The 18,356-nt window shown below is 40.8% G+C and overlaps 1 protein-coding gene across 22 annotated transcripts in view; it reads left to right on the forward strand.

Moving 5' to 3' along the window:
• CLASP1 (cytoplasmic linker associated protein 1) overlaps nt 1–18,356 on the forward strand; it is a 163,330-nt gene that overhangs the window by 76,320 nt on the left and 68,654 nt on the right. For 11 of the 22 annotated variants that reach the window (XM_083584369.1, XM_083584380.1, XM_083584388.1 and 8 more), the window contains 12 exons: nt 3,974–4,126; nt 4,956–5,029; nt 5,541–5,633; nt 6,573–6,718; nt 7,610–7,745; nt 8,992–9,062; nt 10,437–10,496; nt 12,759–12,836; nt 14,067–14,234; nt 15,347–15,396; nt 16,919–16,972; nt 18,021–18,188. In XM_083584369.1, coding sequence (XP_083440495.1) covers nt 3,974–4,126; nt 4,956–5,029; nt 5,541–5,633; nt 6,573–6,718; nt 7,610–7,745; nt 8,992–9,062; nt 10,437–10,496; nt 12,759–12,836; nt 14,067–14,234; nt 15,347–15,396; nt 16,919–16,972; nt 18,021–18,188 — 1,251 coding nt within the window. The remainder of the gene's footprint in view (nt 1–3,973; nt 4,127–4,955; nt 5,030–5,540; nt 5,634–6,572; nt 6,719–7,609; nt 7,746–8,991; nt 9,063–10,436; nt 10,497–12,758; nt 12,837–14,066; nt 14,235–15,346; nt 15,397–16,918; nt 16,973–18,020; nt 18,189–18,356) is intronic. The other 11 variants (XM_083584376.1, XM_083584372.1, XM_083584387.1 and 8 more) reach the window with 1 other exon arrangement.

An 18,356-nucleotide genomic window follows, 5' to 3' on the forward strand; every position in this document is an offset into this window, starting at 1 on the left:
TGTTTTCAACTTGAAACAGTCATACTCAAAACCCTGATCAGCCACAGTGGGTCATATTAGTTTACTTTAGACAAGCCCCATTTCATTCTAACCTATCCAGTGGGGTTGATATAACACTAAATGAAAAACAAATTCACAAGGCATTTTGTATGCTATGACAGGCAGAATCAATAATAAACCTAGCTCTTTGTGGAAGTGCCATTCTCTTAAAAGCCTCTTGTGGAAAGCTGCTGCTATCATTTCCAAGATTTTGATTCAGCACTGAATCTGAGCCTGTTAAGTGTGCCACAGCGGTTATGAAAATAAATGTGCCTGTGAGAACAGGCTAATATTTTTCTGATATTTTTGGCATGTTTTCACTGTGTCGTTTGGAAAACAGCTTAGGGAATCCAGTTGTGGAAATAAAAGAACTCTCTCTCTCACCAGAAAATGCATGCGCAGGTTTGCATGTGCTCTTCACCAGCCTTCCCAAAATTGGTAGCTTCCAGATGTTTTGGACTACAATTCCCACCACCCTTGACTATTGACCATGTCGTCTGGTACTGATTAAAGCTGTATTGCAAAACATCTGGTGGATACCAGGTTGTGAAAGGCTGCTCTACACATTGCTCTAGGGAACAAATCGCATTTCTAGCAACAACGTATGTTGAGTCTTTGAAGGTGGCTGCTTAGATATATTTGTTAGAGATGTCTGCTTATTGCTCTGGGAAATTTGTGGACTTTTTATCCAAAATTGTTGGGCTAAGAGTCACCAGCACCATTGTTAAATAAACAGATTGTTACAAAATTGCTTCTCCTGAGACCTCTTGCTTTCCACTGGAAATGGGGAACACAACACAGAGCCATGGTTTTATCTGAAGAGCAACATATTTAGGACTTAAGTTATGAAAACCTAACCTCTTGCTTGTTAGTTTGTCCTTTTGTTTCAAAGCAAACATTATTTAGATGCCTCCTGACGTGCCTTTATAGAACCTGTGAGAGGGGCAGTTGTGTGTCCTTGTCCCCCCATTAATCAGCATAGATTCTTGGAATTCCTGGCATAGCATCTGTTTCTTCTGATATTGCCCTTGACACAACCCTTCTTTTAAAAACTAATAATGACAAATGTATTTGTCATGGACAAATGACGAGAGCTGTTGAGACACTCCCATTAACCTTCCCAAGGGATGATACTGGGCTACTGCTACTTCTTGGTAGTCAAGCCAGCCATAGTAGGACTGCCTGCTGCAGCTGCCTCTCAGTCCTAGCCTGTTTCACCCCATTGGAAGGTTTGAAATTCACAAGGATTGACTGTGGGATGCTCTACCCTCCTCTCAAGTCTCAGTGCTGAAGCCTGGGCTGTTTAACTCCGCGTGTGAAAGCAGAATGCCTAATGAACACAAGGGGCAAGGATTGATTATGTCCTGGACTTGAAAGCAGCAGTGGTCTGCAAGACAGCGTTGCATCTCGGCTTGCTGTGGAAAGCATGAAGGAATGTTGAGGAAGATTATTTGCAAAAGGATTTGTACCCGTAAGCAAAATTTATCACGATTTCCTCCTTTAATTTAGAGAAAATGTGAGAGGGTTTTGTAAGCGTTTTATTCCTCCCTAACAATTGAGAGCAGACAAAGGCCTCTTTACACACAAGGCATGTGTCTGCATATTGCTAGTCATCATTCATACACGAGTCAAAGAATCAGCAGTGATAGATAATCGCTCATCACAGAAAACCATGCACTGCCTTGGTTTATGGCCAATGAAGCCAGTGGAAGTAAAGCTTGTTTGGACTTTAGTGTTATGAACTGTAGAGCCTGAGTGTGGAATCTAACACTTGCTATAAATTATCACTGCATCACCCAACTGTTTTAACTGAGGTTGGATATGAGTTTTACTTTACTGTGTTGATCTGACTGCTTGCATCTTGTTTTCACGAAGTTCCATATTCTGATTTTTGTCTTATTCTTTGTTTCTCTTTCTGCCTTGTGCACATGCTGCTTCAGAATTTGGTGTCTGAATATGTCAGTTTATTGAAACTGAAGGGGAAGCTGGGAAATGTTCGTTTATTCTGGTTAGTGGGCAGAATGAAATGGGTTTTCAGTCTAAGTTATGGGTAAATGTATTTTTGTAACTTTTCCTAAGGGTGCTGGATTTTTATACATTATGTATAAGGATATATCTTTTTTTATACTGCAATCTTTTGAAAAGCGGTTTCTCTTTATGATATGTATAAAAATGAAATGTGCTTCTCTAAAGAGAAACGTGGACATCAAGCTTTTTCCTCTCCATTTAATGCTAAGGTATAATAAACCACACCCTTGATGAGTGTATTGTGTGTGTGCTTTTGTGTGTGTGTGTGTGTGTGTGTGTGTGTGTGTGTATGAAAGAGAGAGAGAGAGAGAGAGAGAGAGAGAGAACGAGAACAGCAATGCAGTCTTTTTGCTTTCAAGCACAGGACTTTGCTATTGAAGTATCTGTTTTCTTTTTATAATAAACATGAACATTTCTGCAGTTACTTAAGGTCTGTTTCTAAGGGGTGGAAGGATGACACTTTCACATTGTTGACGATGTTGGAGGCAATGAAAGCCTGAGGGAGTGCCTTCCTTCATAGGCCTCTATGTCTCTCACATTTCACTTCAGGTTTATTCCAGTACAAAATAAAAGAGCACATTCTTATGTCATCTACTGAATGAGGATGGACTTAAGCAGATGTATTTGAATGGAACCATTGGCAATGGATGATAAATGTCAGAACATTTTTATAGGCTCATCAAAATAGTTTCACCGCACGTTTATAGTATCTGGGCTCCAAAGACTTGTGAAACTATTTCTAGAAATTGAGGTTAACTAGGCCTTCATTGTCAAGCTATGGGATGAAAACCTTAGTTGGGGGGGGGGGAGAGAATAGGAGGTGGGGCAGTCATTTCCAGACACCACCTGCCACCTCCAGCCTCCTGGAATGTTTTGAAGATGGGGATTTTGGATTTTTAAAAAATGAGATAAAACCTTCCTCGCTACTACAAGCTCTAAAGCTTCTAACAGCAGCAACAATGAGCAGTCACCAAATGTTTGACAGAAGAAGTTAATGCTAGTTTTCTGCAATTCATTTTGGAGAGCCTTCTACATCTGAAAGGAGATCTGAGAAGGTTAATCCTGTATCTGGGGAAAACAATGTTTAATTTCTGGTTCTGCTGAACAACTTGCATGGACTCATCCCCTGAATGTAATTAAATTGGATATAGGGGCTAGAATAGTGGGGGGGGGGGAAGGATCACTGTAAGTGATTTGGATAAAATTGTGTGAGGAGCTGTTGCTGCTTTCAGACAGGACAAGAATAGGAAGACAAATAATGTTGTTATGTGACAGTTTAAATAAACAAATGGAGTTTTCTCTGCCTTTGCTTAGCTGTCTTTGTGAGAACTCACAACCACAGGATATAGTGTTGGTCAGTAGCAGTCAATTTAAAGAACATGGAGAGGATAATATGAATTGTATATATGGTCCAGGCCTGCATTTTCATGATTACAATATTTCTCAGCTGCAAGTCATGTCCAAGGAATAAATATTTATTTGTGCCCTTGTACACTTCAAGCAGTTAATCACAGCCTTAGAGAGAAAGCTGTGCATGATTACTAACCAATCTCTCCTCCTGGTTGTCAGAAGAAATTTTAGTGAAGGAATTATGTTTAATCTCCACATTGGAAGAGATTAGGGTGGTAGAATGGAAGGAATTTAGGAGATCGGGAATTCCCCTGAAACAAACTGTCCTTCCTGTAGTTTCTGTCATACGCTTCACTGAAAAGGTAACATATCCCTCTTTTTAAGAAGGTTTTGGAAATTTGGATATAATCTTGGAACTTGAAAGGCCAGCCTTCTGGCAATCGGGTCTGTCTTCTGAATTCTTGCAGAGTGAGTTTGCTCCAAAATATGAGGTAGAAGCTATTCGCAAATTCCTGAATTTCATCTTGTGGCTTTTTTTTCTTTTTTCTTTTTGCAGATAAAAACTTTGATGATGACGACTCTGTGGATGGAAACAGGCCTTCCTCAGCCAGCTCCTCAACATCTTCAAAGGCTCCATCAAGCTCTCGAAAAAGTGGGATGAGTTCTGCTCGCAGAGTTGGAACAACAGCTCTGGTCTCAAAGGCTCCAGGTAGGTGGAGGCCTTGATAAATCATAAGGCTGACCTAAAACCCATGGCCCTAAAAATAAAATGTGTGTTGTTTTATTTTCTGTTTTGAGTGCCCATCTGAATTTGCTTGATGGACTATAACATTTTTAGGAGGCTGGCTGTCTTTCATAGTTTTGAGAACTATACAAAAGGACTTTTCTTGAGTATGATGGGATAGCATCAGGTCAGCATGGCGCTACACAACTAAATTGTTCATAGTATTTCTACAGATTTTCTCCCTATTAGCAGTGCAAAATCAGAATTGTCTTCAAATCTTCATTCATTTGCAATTTGTAGTGGTTCCTATAAAGACAGCACTTTTTCATATCTTGTTTTCCTGAACTGCATGAAAACCAAAATAAGAGAAAGAAATAACTAGGAAGCTGTTTCCAAATGGCACCTACAATAAGCTTTCAAGAGTTTCTGTGCTGAACAATAGCCTCAGCTAATTAATGTTTTAAAGATTTTCCTTCTTCGGCCCATCTGTCCATCTTCATCGTATGTTCCTGTCAAGAATACCATACTTTCATTAATTATGCATGGGTCTGAATCCTTTAAGAGAAAAGGCATCCCTCTAGTTTAGGTAATATTCTGTTATATTACCAGACTGTGTGTTATGAGATACACTTATTCTTACTACTTCTAGGTTTCTTTGCTTTTCTTATCCTTAGCAGAATAAGAAATATTTACATGCAGCTCCTTGAGCGTCTTGATGGTTTCATCAGCTTGTTTTGCCTGTTATTTTCTAATTTTGTTTTAATATTGTTTAACAAGAAGCATTAAAGCACTCTTTCCTTTTGGCATCTGCCAGCGACTAAAGAAGGAGCTGGTGCCGTCGATGAGGAGGATTTCATTAAAGCTTTTGAAGATGTCCCAACAGTTCAGGTAATAATAATGTGGCTTAACACACACACACACACACACACACACACACACACACACACACGGTCCTTCAGCCATAGTCAAGGCTGATGGACCCAGTCTTTCTTATCCAGCAGTTATGTCTTCTCAGTATTGTTACTTAGATTATGCTGCCACTGCTCCCAAATACTTTTCAGCCAGCTATGGGAAGAGCAGTGGGTGAAGCTTACTTCAGCCCATGGCCAATGCAAATCCTCTTTAATATTTTCTTTGCAGACAAGATGGAGGGGGGCGCTACCTGACTGTATGTAGAGCAGGGGGCAGCCAACATGGTGCCTTCCAGATGTTGCTCTGAGGCCCATCAGCTGAATCCTGCATGGCCTGTGGCCAAGGATGTTGGGGGTTGTAGTTAAAGTTGGCGTGGATGACCGACTGCAGTTGTTGTAAAGGTTCATCAACCGTAGGAGTTGAATATAAGCTCAGTGTTTATGGAAATAAGCCTTGTATCTTAAGAAATGTCATGTATACTTTCCAGATTTATTCTGCCCGAGACCTTGAAGAATCCATAAACAAAATCAGAGAAATCCTGTCTGATGACAAACATGATTGGGAACAGAGAGTAGCTGCAGTGAGTATTTGTTGGAATTCTGTATGTATTGCAACTTATCTGGCTTGTATTTTACCACTTTTGTGTCTTATGTGAGAGTGGACACCTGAAAGTTGTCACTCTGTGGTATGGTGGAAAATAGCAGTAGTCCTTTTATACATGCATATTTATGGAAATCAAAACTTATCTGTATGTCTTGGCTCTCAGTGGATGAAGAACTCGGAGTATGGTTTCTGGCGAAATCTTTAATGCTCAGTCAGGTCAGGTGCAGCAGGTGCTACACATGACTAAGCAAGCTACAGTGTTGATACAACAAGAAACATGCCCTCTTGGGTCCCTTATATAGGAATGGAGTCAGTACAACTTCAGCATGGCAAACCGGCAAGCAAATGGGAATTACTTCCAGAGGGCTGGATCTAAGGTGCCTGTTCACACCTACCTGTACACTCCAACGACTCTGGTGGTGCTGGAGGGGATGCTGAGATTGGAGGTGAACCTGGCACAGAGGTTGGGAGTGAAGCAGGTTCAGTGCGCCTGGGTAACGAGGGGACAGAACGGAGCACTAAGAGCCTATGTTCTGCTGGAGCCCTCTCTGGTCTCTGACACCTCATCCGCAGCTCCCTCCCCTTCTCAAGCCTCTGATACAGCCTGTCCCAACCCCTAGGTCAGCTACAGACAGCTCCTCTGATTCCCGCTCCCCACCCCTGGTCCAACCACAATGTCTCTCCAGGACTCATGTATTCTGAACCATTATACCTCAGAAATTCTAGTTTTCTTTCTGGGGAGTGGAGTGTGGGGAGAAATTTAGCTTTCAGTTCTCAGGCTTGTAGAAAGAAGTTTGAATAGGCCACATTCCTTGGTCACTTTAAAACCCAGCCAGGTGGGTGGGGTATAAATAATGAAATATTATTATAAAACATGGTTAATATTAATCTGCAGTTTGTTCTTGTTACCCAACAGCTAAAAAAGATCCGGTCTTTATTGCTGGCTGGAGCTGCTGAGTATGATACCTTCTTTCAACTCCTGCGCCTGCTCGATGGAGCGTTTAAATTATCTGCTAAAGACTTGCGGTCCCAGGTGGTGCGAGAGGCTTGTATCACATTGGGGTAAGGAATGCAGTCTACATATTCTTAGCTGTCTTGTTAACTGTTGTAACAGGGATTGCAGTGGTTTGTCTGCAGTCCTGTCATTTCTGTTTTGGCAGGATTAGGGGTGCTCTGAGTTAGATTGCTTAACCACCAGACCAGGGATATTTGGAACCTCCATATATTATTTGATTCCCAGCTCCCATCATCTCTGACCATTGACTGTGCTAGCTGGCTGCAAATATGGAGGACATTCCTATTAATGTCATTTCTAGAAAGGACTGGCAGTTCTTGGTTTAAGTGCCTAGAAGCTTATTTTATATTGCTCTTTACGTTTTACCCCTAAGCCAAGTGCTACGCCATGTTATGAATGTACCAGAAGCAGAACTTCTATTTTTTTAAAAAACGGAAAGCTATAATATTGCTTCTAGGTTCAACCAGAGTTCAAGGGGAAAGTTCAAATCGTTGCTTTGGCCTGCTCATCCTGTTGGTGGTAATTCTACATTGGAGTCTGCTGGACTCTAGGGCACATTTAACAGCGCCACTGAAATTTACGAATGTCAAGACAAGATGGAAAGCTTATGAGAAGAATGGGCCTGAAACCGACAGTACTGGAAAAGAAAGCAATTTAGCTATGCCTTCTGGGCTGTTCCCCGGTAGTGCGACAGTGACCTGCGCTAACTCTATCGCTTGTTAAAACACATACAAAAAATAAACCACATTAACTGTTAGAGAAAAAAATGTGAAGTGTTTTGTTAACCCAGTTTCTGGTTATGGTGTTTGTAATGTATTGATGCAATTGAAAGCTGCTGAGAGCTTCTGCTTCTAAGTAGCATATGATCATATTGAACTCCATTTTTTTGTTTTACTGTTATGACATAATTCTTGTGTTGTTGTTTTGTTTTGTTTCAGGCATTTGTCATCAGTCTTGGGTAACAAGTTTGACCATGGGGCAGAAGCCATCATGCCAACAATCTTTAATCTCATTCCCAACAGTGCCAAAGTAATGGCCACCTCTGGTGTGGTAGCTGTTAGATTAATTATCCGGGTGAGTATCTCTCAAAGTAAATGTGAATCGTGACACCAGGGAATATTTTTTATTTATTGGAGTTGTGGGGGGGGGGCGTATAAACATTTGAAAAACATTCCAGTCAGCATGCTGTCCAGAAGAATCCTAAATGGGACAACATTTGGCAGACAAGAAGACTGTGTGTGTGTTTACAGAAAAAGCGCACAAATGTGCTAATTTCCACAATGTTCCTTCACGGAACATAGCCAGACTGGAAACCAACAAAGCCTAAGAAATGAAGTGATTCAACGGTACCCTCTGGGCTACCATCTAATAGTATGACAGTGAGCTATGCTAAATTCATAACTTGCACTATTCTGATGAAGAATAAGGCATATCATTTGTTGGAGACAAGGAGGGATAGTAATCGTTTGTTGGTGATCAGAACTTGCCCTGACAAAGCAAGCATGCAAACAAACATATTTGAATTTCTACTCTGTGTCTGAGCCTTGTTGATGATCCCCTGCAATTTTTAAATTCAGTTTTGGTTTTCAGTACCTGAAGGAGAAACAAATAAATCCATATCCAGTTCTAAGAAAATATCAGCATTAAAAGACACATATTTGTATCATCACAGATTCTGTGGAGGCAAAACTAGAAAACTTTTTTAGTATTTTAAACTTTTGTATGTTTTAAAATAGAGTTGTAAATCTTTATTTTTGTAAACAACTTTAAGTCTCTTCCCCCCCCCCCCAATCAAGTGGTGTATAAATTTTATGAAATAAATAAAGCAAGCAAGCGCAGGGATGTAACTCAGTCCAGTGTATTTTTTTAACAAAAGCATGTGCCAAGAAAAACTGATAATAAATAAATGAATACATTTTAATGTTCATGATTTATACATTTAAATCCCACCTTTCTTCCAAGCATCTTGAGCTAGCTTGCATGATTCTCACCACAATAGCCCTGGCTGAGAGGTACATAGACTGGCTCATGGTCCCACAGTGAGCTTTACTGCTCAGGAAGGCCTTGAACTTTGCTCTCCCCAGTTGCAGTCTGACAATATAATCACTATACCACACTGCATATAATTGTTTGTTTTTAAAATATTTATTATTCTTGTCATGGAGAGGAGCAGAGGGACATGTTTGGCACTGAATCCATCCTCTGTGTGTCTGATTGAGTCAACCACAATCTTTTCATTTTAGCATCTACACTTTAGGAACAGGTTTTTTTGCTTTCAACCTCTCTTAAGATTTCCCTGTTGTTGCTTTTCGTTCCGTAGCATACACACATCCCTCGACTAATCCCCATCATCACCAGTAACTGTACCTCCAAATCTGTCGCAGTTAGAAGGTGAGTCGTGTTTCCCTCCCCCTTTTCTTGATCTGGTGGCTTAGCAAAATGAAATTTAGTGTTAGAATTGTAGATTTGGAATGTCCTAGAGACTGCGCACAGGACAGGGAGAAATCTTTTTCACTGTTTAGCAGAGGCAGTTTTAGGGTAGCATGTTCGGTTCAGCCACACTTGAATGTTGGCCCATAGCAGGTGCTGCAACAGTGAGCACAGGAGGTGGGGAGCATCAAATTTTAGCATCACACAGGGTGCTGCTGAAATTTGAGAACCCAAAGTCTGCCACTGCTGTTGTTTTATTGCTTAATATTCGGTGTTTTATTATTTTTTTATATGTGTTGGAAGCTGCCCAGAGTGTCTTGGGCATTATTATTATTATTATTATTATTATTATTATTATTATTTATTAAACCAAGGCCAAATACATGAATTTTAGTTACCAATAAAAAGCTGAAGACCCCTCTCCAAACAGAGTGGATAAAAAGTCTCTCTCTCCCCCACATTTAGCCCAAGGTCCACATTCAAATCCAGAAACACGCCAAAATTCTGCAGATCAAATTAACAGTGGAGATGCCCCTACGTCTCTTCCTAGAGCCCTCAATATATTGCCACAAGAAGGGAAATCAGCTAGATCTCTGTAACTGCCAATTTCAGAAATCTTTAAGCCTTCTAGACACTAATTGTTTCATTCTTATATTATGTGTAGCATCTGTCACACAGTTGTTGACAATTATTAAAAGCATCCGCAGTAAGTTAAAATAAAGTGACCTGAAATGTTCAAAAGTTGGTATTAGCTTCCAACTGGCTTGGATGGAAGACTTCAGTCTTAAGGGTGCAGGGTGGGGATGGAATCCTATCACTTCAACGAGGTAACACACTTAAATTAGTATAAAAAAACCCAACCCCCAGTATTCCCCCCCCATCCTAAACACCCATTCTGAACAAGATTTCTGCCTGCATTTGAAATGCTAGTTGATCCCAACAAGGGACATGATCCTCACTTCAGCACTGTATGAAATGTTGTGTGTGGTTTTTGTTCTGTGAGCCCAAGACTTTGGTCGAAACATACAAAAATGTGCTTTCAAGGCAAAAGGAGAACCTTCCACATTCTATGACCAGCCGGAGGGACCCACTTAAAAATAAAATCCAACCTCATAGTGATAGGCACACAGAATATTACAGTGGCTGCATCACAACTACAGAACTCACATTGCCCAGAAATTTGCAAAAGCCTAAGTATTTTCCAGAAGCATATATTCTTTGGTAGATGTGGCTTTTAGTGACCTTGGGTTAGGCAGTTATGAAGTTTAATGTGGTATGTGTATTTATAAAGATAACCTAATTAATGGTAATTTCCCATATTTGTTCATACCTTAGGCGCTGTTTTGAATTTTTATATTTACTTTTACAAGAATGGCAAACACACTCCCTAGAAAGGTAAGATGTGTGTATTGTAATAGAGAAAGCATGCTTCCCGCTTGCCTCACTCCCCCCCTTTTTTCTTTGGTAGGGAGGGAATTCTCTGATAGACTTGGCGACATTTGGGAGGAGTAGGCAATCTCCATTGGGCTCCTTACTCCCGCAGATATCATGTGGCAGCAGCTATTCCAGCAGAGGGATTGATGGGAAGCAGGGCCACTCATTCAGCGCTGTGGGAAGACCAGTTCCATTTAGTGGAACTCTCCCTGAACTGTTCCGTTCCAGCTGGTCCTTAAAAGAACTGCATCACTTTAAGGATTGGTGCCTGAGTTTATTTGCTTTCCCCTTCCCTCTTTATTCCTTTTCCTCTCTGCTTGTATTGCATTTTCTGCATTGTAAATCTGCAGACTAGGTGTGTGTTTATTTATCTTACGTAAGCTGTTCTTGAAGCATTTTTGGCTGAGGAGCACAGTAAAATATTCTAAATTAACAAATAAACAAAAGAGAGAGAAACAAGGGAGCAGAGGAAATCAAATTTAACCAGTGTGTGTTCTAGCACCAGGCCTATAGGATCACTGTTAGGTAAAACTGCTGAGTAGTGTGATATTTAAAGATTTCCAAGCCAGCTTGGTTACAAAGAAGATTTTTCTTTGACCACGTTCAGAAGTTGAAAATAGTTCATGAGTGTTTTATGCTTAGAAGCAAAAGGTAGAGCACCCATGGCAGAGAGGAATTTGGTTGCCAGAGAACTGTGTTACTTATGTAATAGCTTATCCTTTTCAAAACATTTGAAGCTAACTTGAGTATTTAGATGAGAGCTGAATTATAAGAATCTGCAGGGGTACAGAGCATAAGGAGATTGTCACAGTAGCTAAAAAGATGTTGCAGTTTTCAGCCAAGTCATTGAGACAGCATCCACACTTCTTAGCCTTAAAATAGTCCCTAAGGAGATGAGACAGCTTGCATATATTGTATTGTGCTGACAGAATATGTATCTGTCTCTGGGAACTTTAGGCGAATCTTAGTCTTCTGCTGCCTAATACCTTGTGGCAGGAGAGCTCCACTTTTCAGGGCAGGAGGGGAAGAATCCCAATGCCTTTCTTAGTTCTCCACATGCTGGGTTGAGAGTTAATTTAGCTAAATTTGATATTGCCCATCTGGAATGAAAAGGAGAACAGATTGCCTGGGAGATACCACGCTTACAACTGAATATGGTACGTCTCAATTCACCCTTTCTCAGTGAGGAAGGAGAATCAAATGCATGGAAAAGAATAATTAGGCCTATATTTCCTATCACTACGGCTATATTCTCCTCACTGCAAAGGATATTTCACTGGCTCCTTGTCATATCCTACATCACCCAAATCTGTCTCTAGAGATTTTGTGATGGTTTAATCTCAACCAAACTGACCACTTCCCTTTTCCTCACAGAAGTTGCACATTAGACTCGACCTCGTTCCCATGTAACATTAAGCCAAACTATGACTATTAAGCCAAAGGAGCAAATGTGCAGGCTCCTGGAAAGGAGATCACGATCAGCATGTTGCTCCTCTGGTTCTGCCACTGTGCTTTCACTTAGCTAAGTCATGGTTTGGTTTCACGCACACTGTCCAAATCCAGGCTCGTGATGTAGTTTTCCAAGGCAAACCATGATCCACAGGACAAACCTAAATCACAATCCTATTTTGGATTACATGCTAAACTGTGGCTTAGCTCAGCACAGAACCAGAACAGATGTAGGAGCGAAGCAACTGTGATCTGCTCTGTGGGAGCTTGCACAGTTACTCATGTTGCGTGCAGACGGGACCACCAAATTGTTTTGATAGCTTTGTTCCCTGAACGTTTTGTGCTGTCACATTATCTTAACCAGTTGGTGTCGCAAGCACGATACAACGTAGATTATGGTGCCAAAGTTGTTCCGCTCCCGCCAGCAAGTAAACCCTATTGATTCCCAAATGGCTTCAGCGGCATATGCACATTTTAGCATCTCTATACTTTTATGCTTCTGTGGTTTCCAAGTAACTCAGGATTGACCTCTGAAGAATGTTTCTTGGCATTTTGAATACAAGAGAGGCAAATGCAATAAAGCTGACTGGCATAAGTAAGCAACCACATCCTCAAAAAGGATATTGTGTAGAAATCTGGGCTTAGCAAAGCATGCTGTTTTTATTCTGGCAAGATGGATAAACTTTTTATGGCCCCAAAGTGCAGTGGCGCTGGAGTATCTCTCCCCCCCCCCCCCCCCGCGGCCTGGTAAATGATGTTGTTTTCTAATCTCAGGCACATATCAGTATTGGCTGAAACACTAAAGAAGGGAATCCACGATGCTGACTCTGAAGCACGGATAAAAGCCAGAAAGTAAGTGGGTTTCTTTTTCCCTCCATTGCAGATTCCATCAAGGAACGTTGTTGTGTGCTATGCAGCTGAATTCAAGGCTGTTAAAGTCCGCAGCAGTTTCATGAAATTTGATGTCACTTAGTGAGGGGCAGAATCATGCCTTCAGGAACTCACATGCAAAAGGGAGAGAAAGAGACTACTGTAGGCATGCTATTGACTGTATTGTTCATAATAGCTTTGCCTTGTTTTGGTGTAAGTTGTTTGGAAGATTCATCTATTTTCACAAGAGAGTTGTGTCAGTTTCAAAGATCTGTTTGCTCAGTGGTTCTTTAAAGGTCAGACATTTGCATTCTGAGACTTGCTGGTATTTTCAGAATTGCAGTTTGTAATGCCTTTCTCTCTTGCCACCCAATATTTTTGAGGACTTCACTAGAATTCAGTTTTCCCTTATCAATGCTTGATCCCTCAGCCTTCATGGATTATTGCTTGCCTTAGCTGAAACTGCAAGAAAAGTCCAATCGCAATGGTTAAACCCAGTGTAGTGACAAAGTGGTAGGCTATGTTAGTGTATGTTGTACTCCCCATTGAGATATATTCTTATTTTGCAGTAGGAAGTGCAATTATCCCTGAATCTTTATTCTCATTTCCTGTTAATTTCTTTTCCTGCTGGGAACATTAGAACTAGTATGAAAAGCTAGTGAAAGTTTAAATGTGAACAAGATGCAGGATGCTCATAAGTTGTTGCTGTTGTCCTCCCCTAGTTCTGCAGCTGCCAGGTTTTTCATGTTGTCCAAATCTGGGCTCATGGTTTGTTTTGCTGCAAACAAACCACAAGCGGAAGCCAAGGCTTGTTCTTGGCTTACCACTCACAATTTGGTTTTTTGGAGCAAACCATGAGGCCTGGTTCAGATGTCGCGACAAGCCAGACTCTGCCTTGTTTCCCAACAGCAGCGGGGGAAGACCGGAGGAAGAACTTGTGAGCAGCATGTATCTTGTTCACAATAAAGCACAGTTTGCTTTTAACGGTGGTGTAAAGTGTGATGTATGAACCGGACCAATGTGTGGAGGCATAAATAATTTATGTGGAAATAAATGGATGTAAATATGCTGGTTTTGATTTCATAAGTTGATTCCCCACCACCACTGCCATTTTAAATTTTGGCTGGAATTTCAACAGAGCAGCTTCTCTGGGGCTAAAGTTCTGTTGCGCTAATGTTGTGTTCAGTGACTGATTTGAAATTTTATCCTCAGGTGTTACTGGGGCTTCCACAGCCATTTTAGCCGAGAAGCAGAGCATCTGTTCAATTCGTTGGAGTCCTCATACCAGAAAGCCCTGCAGTCTGACTTGAAGAACTCTGACAGCATAGTGTCTTTGCCTCAGTCTGACCGCTCCTCTTCTAGCTCCCAGGAGAGTCTCAAGTAAGCCCTCACAGTGTTAATACTAACAAAATATGACCTTTCCCCATTTTCTTTTTAAACATTCAGTTTCATTTGCTGAATTGGTACCGCTTCTGGATTCTGAGAATTGTCGCTTGGCTTCATGTATAGGAACTTGATCTACTTGTTCTGATTTCACATGCAATCCAAAATTTAGCTTGTTTGTTCATTTTAGAGTTTTCTACCCTGCTTTTTTCTTCATTAAAAAAATAATGAAGCGACTTGCAGTAAAACATTAAACATTCACATGATGAACACTTTTAAAAGACATCTGAAGGCAGCCCTGTTTAGGGAAGCTTTTAATGTTTGATGCATTACTGTATTTTAATATTTTGTTGGAAGCCGCCCAGAGTGGCTGGGGAAGCCCAGCCAGATGGGCAGGGTATTAATAATAATAATAATAATAATAATAATAATAATAATAATAATAACAACAACAACATTTATTCCAAACAAAACCATAATCCAACAGTGTGCATCTGCCTCTTATCACAGCAGACAGGAATAAATCCCAGAGTTCATCAGTCTACCCCAAACAGCTCCCTAAAATGCCACGTTTTAATGAATCATTGAAACGTCGAGTCCATTTTAGCTTCCTTAGGGAGAGCGTTCTGGTGTTTGAAAGGCCCTGCCCCCCGAGCTTCATTCTGCAAGGGAAGCTGGAGTGGGATTGGACCATGTGGGAGGGAACATGTGAGAGAAGGTGGTCCTTGGAAATGCTCCACTCCCAGGTGCGCAGGGCTTTAAAGATGAGGGCCAACACCTGGGATCTGATGAAAACAAAATCCCAAGGTGACACTTTGGCCTGGATCTTCCTATGACCTTTCTCAGCAGTTTCTTGTAGAAGTTAAAAAGCATGGGAGATGGAACCTTCTATAAATAGGGAAGGTGGGCGGAACGCTCTTTAACGTTGATGTTCTTCATCTGTTGGAATCTGTGGACAGTGCAAGGATGCATTGTTGTAATCAATTGTAAATGAATGTGGGGAGGGGAGGGAGCCTCCTAAGCCTCCAAGATAACAATTTTTGGAAGTGTTGCCATTGTGGATTCAAAGAAAACCTGTTTCTAAATCCATTCTTTCTCCTCCTTTTTAGTCGTCCGCTGTCTGCCAAAAGAAGTCCAACTGGAAGCACTACATCGCGAGGTGAAAATTGAGGGGACTGGGTCTAAAGTGGGAGTGGGAATGGGGCGGTATGGGAAAGGTGAAGCACCACCTTCCCTGTCAAGTGTCAAGCCAACAAGAAACAATTCTGTTCAGTGACCCTTGTCAGGCACTGCTAGACAGAATAGGTAGTATTAGCTCAATTCAAGATGGGAGCGGCTGCTCAGAAGTGTTGCTACCTTTCATGAAGCAGCCTCGAAGTGGGAAAACGTTTGGGATAAATGGCAACAGAACTCTGAGAGCAAATTAGTCTCAAGATTTGTTCTGCAGGAGTAAATTCTCACTTAATAACTTTGAAGCAACACTTGGCAAAATATTTGAATTATGTTCATCCGTGAAGGCATTTTGAGCCAGACATTGTTTTGATAAAGATCATTCTTTATTAAGCTCCTTAAAATCAGTTGGGATGTCTTCGTTAGATTGGCCTTAGTGCAACTTATGACAGACAGCAACAAATCACTAATATACGAGAATTTATGACAGGCATGATACATTTTGCATTAATTTCTAAGTCATCCTTTACGAACCTAGTGCTCTCCAGATATTTTGGTTACAACCCCTCTCGGCCTAGCCAATGTGCCCATTAGTCAGGGATGATGAGAGTCATAGACCAAAACATCTGGGGGCCACTAGGTTGGCAAAGGCTGATCTAGACAAATCTTTGGATTCCATATTCCGCAAGTATTAAGGGATGCCAGCAACCAGGCTCCTAGGGACACTGTGAATACAGAGAGTAATTCTCCATTGGTTTCTGATGCAACTCACAATACTTCATGTCTGCCATCCCGTCCACAAAACTGGTTTCTTTTGAGAATGGAAGAGCTTGAAGTCTTCATTCTAACTTTTCCTAGCTTCATAAACAAATGTCTTATTCAGGTGCTCAGAACTGCAGATGAATGAATGAAAAACTTTTAGACAGAATTATTACAATTGCCAGAGTTTTCCATGGTTTCTTCAGTTTATTTTGAATGTGTTGTAGATTGGGCAGTACAGGACGTGCACTACAGTACGCACAGTAAATATAATAACATCATTAGATATAGTAAGCGATTAAGTTTGTTTATACCACTCTTCATAAGAAAACTGCAATCATTTGCAAGCAAAATATATATTTTTTAAATGCAACGGCTGACACCCACCACATTCTTCTAAAAACGTTTTAATCATGTATTGTCATTGCAACAAAAGCAAATGAGGCCACCTTTTTATTTATGTGCCTGTTTCTGTTTGCCAAGAGAAATTCAGTCGTCTTGTTGTTGCAATTTTAGTAAGATTTTTCAACTACATCCTTGAAAATAGGGCCTGCCAACAAATAGGGAGATGAATCCTCAACTATATCTGCCCCACAAATACTCCCTCAAACTGAATTGAGTATTCCTGTAGTAGCCGTCTGGAACGGCAAAGGTTATCTGCAGAAGCCTTATTCTTTTAGTAATAATAAGCTGTAGTAGCAATCTAATAGATAGGTAGCATTAACTTACTCCGTCAAATTTTCTTCTCACAGAAGCTACATCAGAGCAGCAGTATGATTTAGTTCAGAATAAAGATTTGAGTGGAGGTAGGAAAACCTATATTTTAAACAGAACAGAGTCTGAATGGTTCATGTAACTGAGAAACCAAGGTCCACCAATCTAGACCAGCCTTCCCCAACTTGTGGCCCTCTGGATGTTGTTCGACTACAGCCCTCATCACCCCTGATCCCTGACTGGGGCTTATGGGATCTGTAGTCCAAAACAATGGCCACCATTTCAGGGAAGGCTATATTAGAGCCTTAGATTTTTGATGAGTTTCTGGTTAACGCACATATGGTCTGGGTTGGAAGGACCTCCGTAGCTGAGATTACATACAGAATAGTTAACACAACACCGGCAAAAGAGTACCTGATTGGTCCTTGAAAGGGCCATAATCATTTTGCTGTTTCTCTGAGGGAGATCTTTATTTTGCCAAATAGGAAGGGAGAGGAGGAAGCTGGATAAAGAGCGCAAATATGTTTTCTTTAATTTGGTATGACGCATTAATTTAAAAGATGTAGAAAGTTTGATTTTAACGCAGTTTATTTGTTAAATAAGAAGACTTCTTGTAATAGCAACCACAAGAATTACAGTGTTGTTATGCCTCTCTCAGTCCGTAATTTTTTGTTTTGTTTTTAAGAGGGTGAATTTTGGAATTTTATTGCTGAATTTCTGTATGTTATTGTATGTTTTCATTTCATGTATTCTATTGCTGTGTGTCAGCAAGAGAACAACATAAAATTTACTTAGCAGAGACAGAACAAAACAATTTTCAGCTGAACTTAAAACCAAGCTGAAAAAGAGAAAGCGTGAGGCTTATTTAAAACCACATTAGAATAGTGAAGGCGTAGAGTTTTATTTCGAAGCGAAGGTTCATATAGTACTTTTCCATTTAATGGGGAAAAAAATCCTTAGGATAAAACTTACTGAAGCATTTTTGTGCCTGAAATCATTCTTTGGGCGTAGGGAAAAATCTTCAGTCTTAGCACCCCCATTCCTCCTGGCAGGAATGAAAAGACTTGTGCTAAACTGATCTCCTTGAGTATCCTTATCTTTAACAGTGCGTATCTCTCTTCCCACCCACCTCCTCAAAAGCTTCTACAGTGAGTGCAAAATCTGTGTCTGCATCAGGGTCCCTCCAACGTTCTCGCAGTGACATTGACGTGAATGCAGCAGCCAGTGCCAAATCTAAAGTCACTTCTGGATCAGATGCCCCCTTCAGCTCGGCAGCGGCCTTGCCCCCGGGTTCATACGCATCTCTAGGTAAGCTTATTTGCTTTCCCATAAAGGAGATGAGTGATTTATGTAAGGATTTAGTAGAATAAATGAATGCGTTTCTTAGGGAGTTCCAGCCTTACAGAGAAATAGTTTGGAAAACGGTATGTACTGTCCCATGGGGAATAAATTCGTGGATTGTTTACAGAAGCATTA

This window comes from Podarcis filfolensis (assembly GCF_964270895.1).
Source record: "Podarcis filfolensis genome assembly, chromosome: 1".
In the NCBI taxonomy this organism is placed as follows: Eukaryota; Metazoa; Chordata; class Lepidosauria; order Squamata; family Lacertidae; genus Podarcis; species Podarcis filfolensis.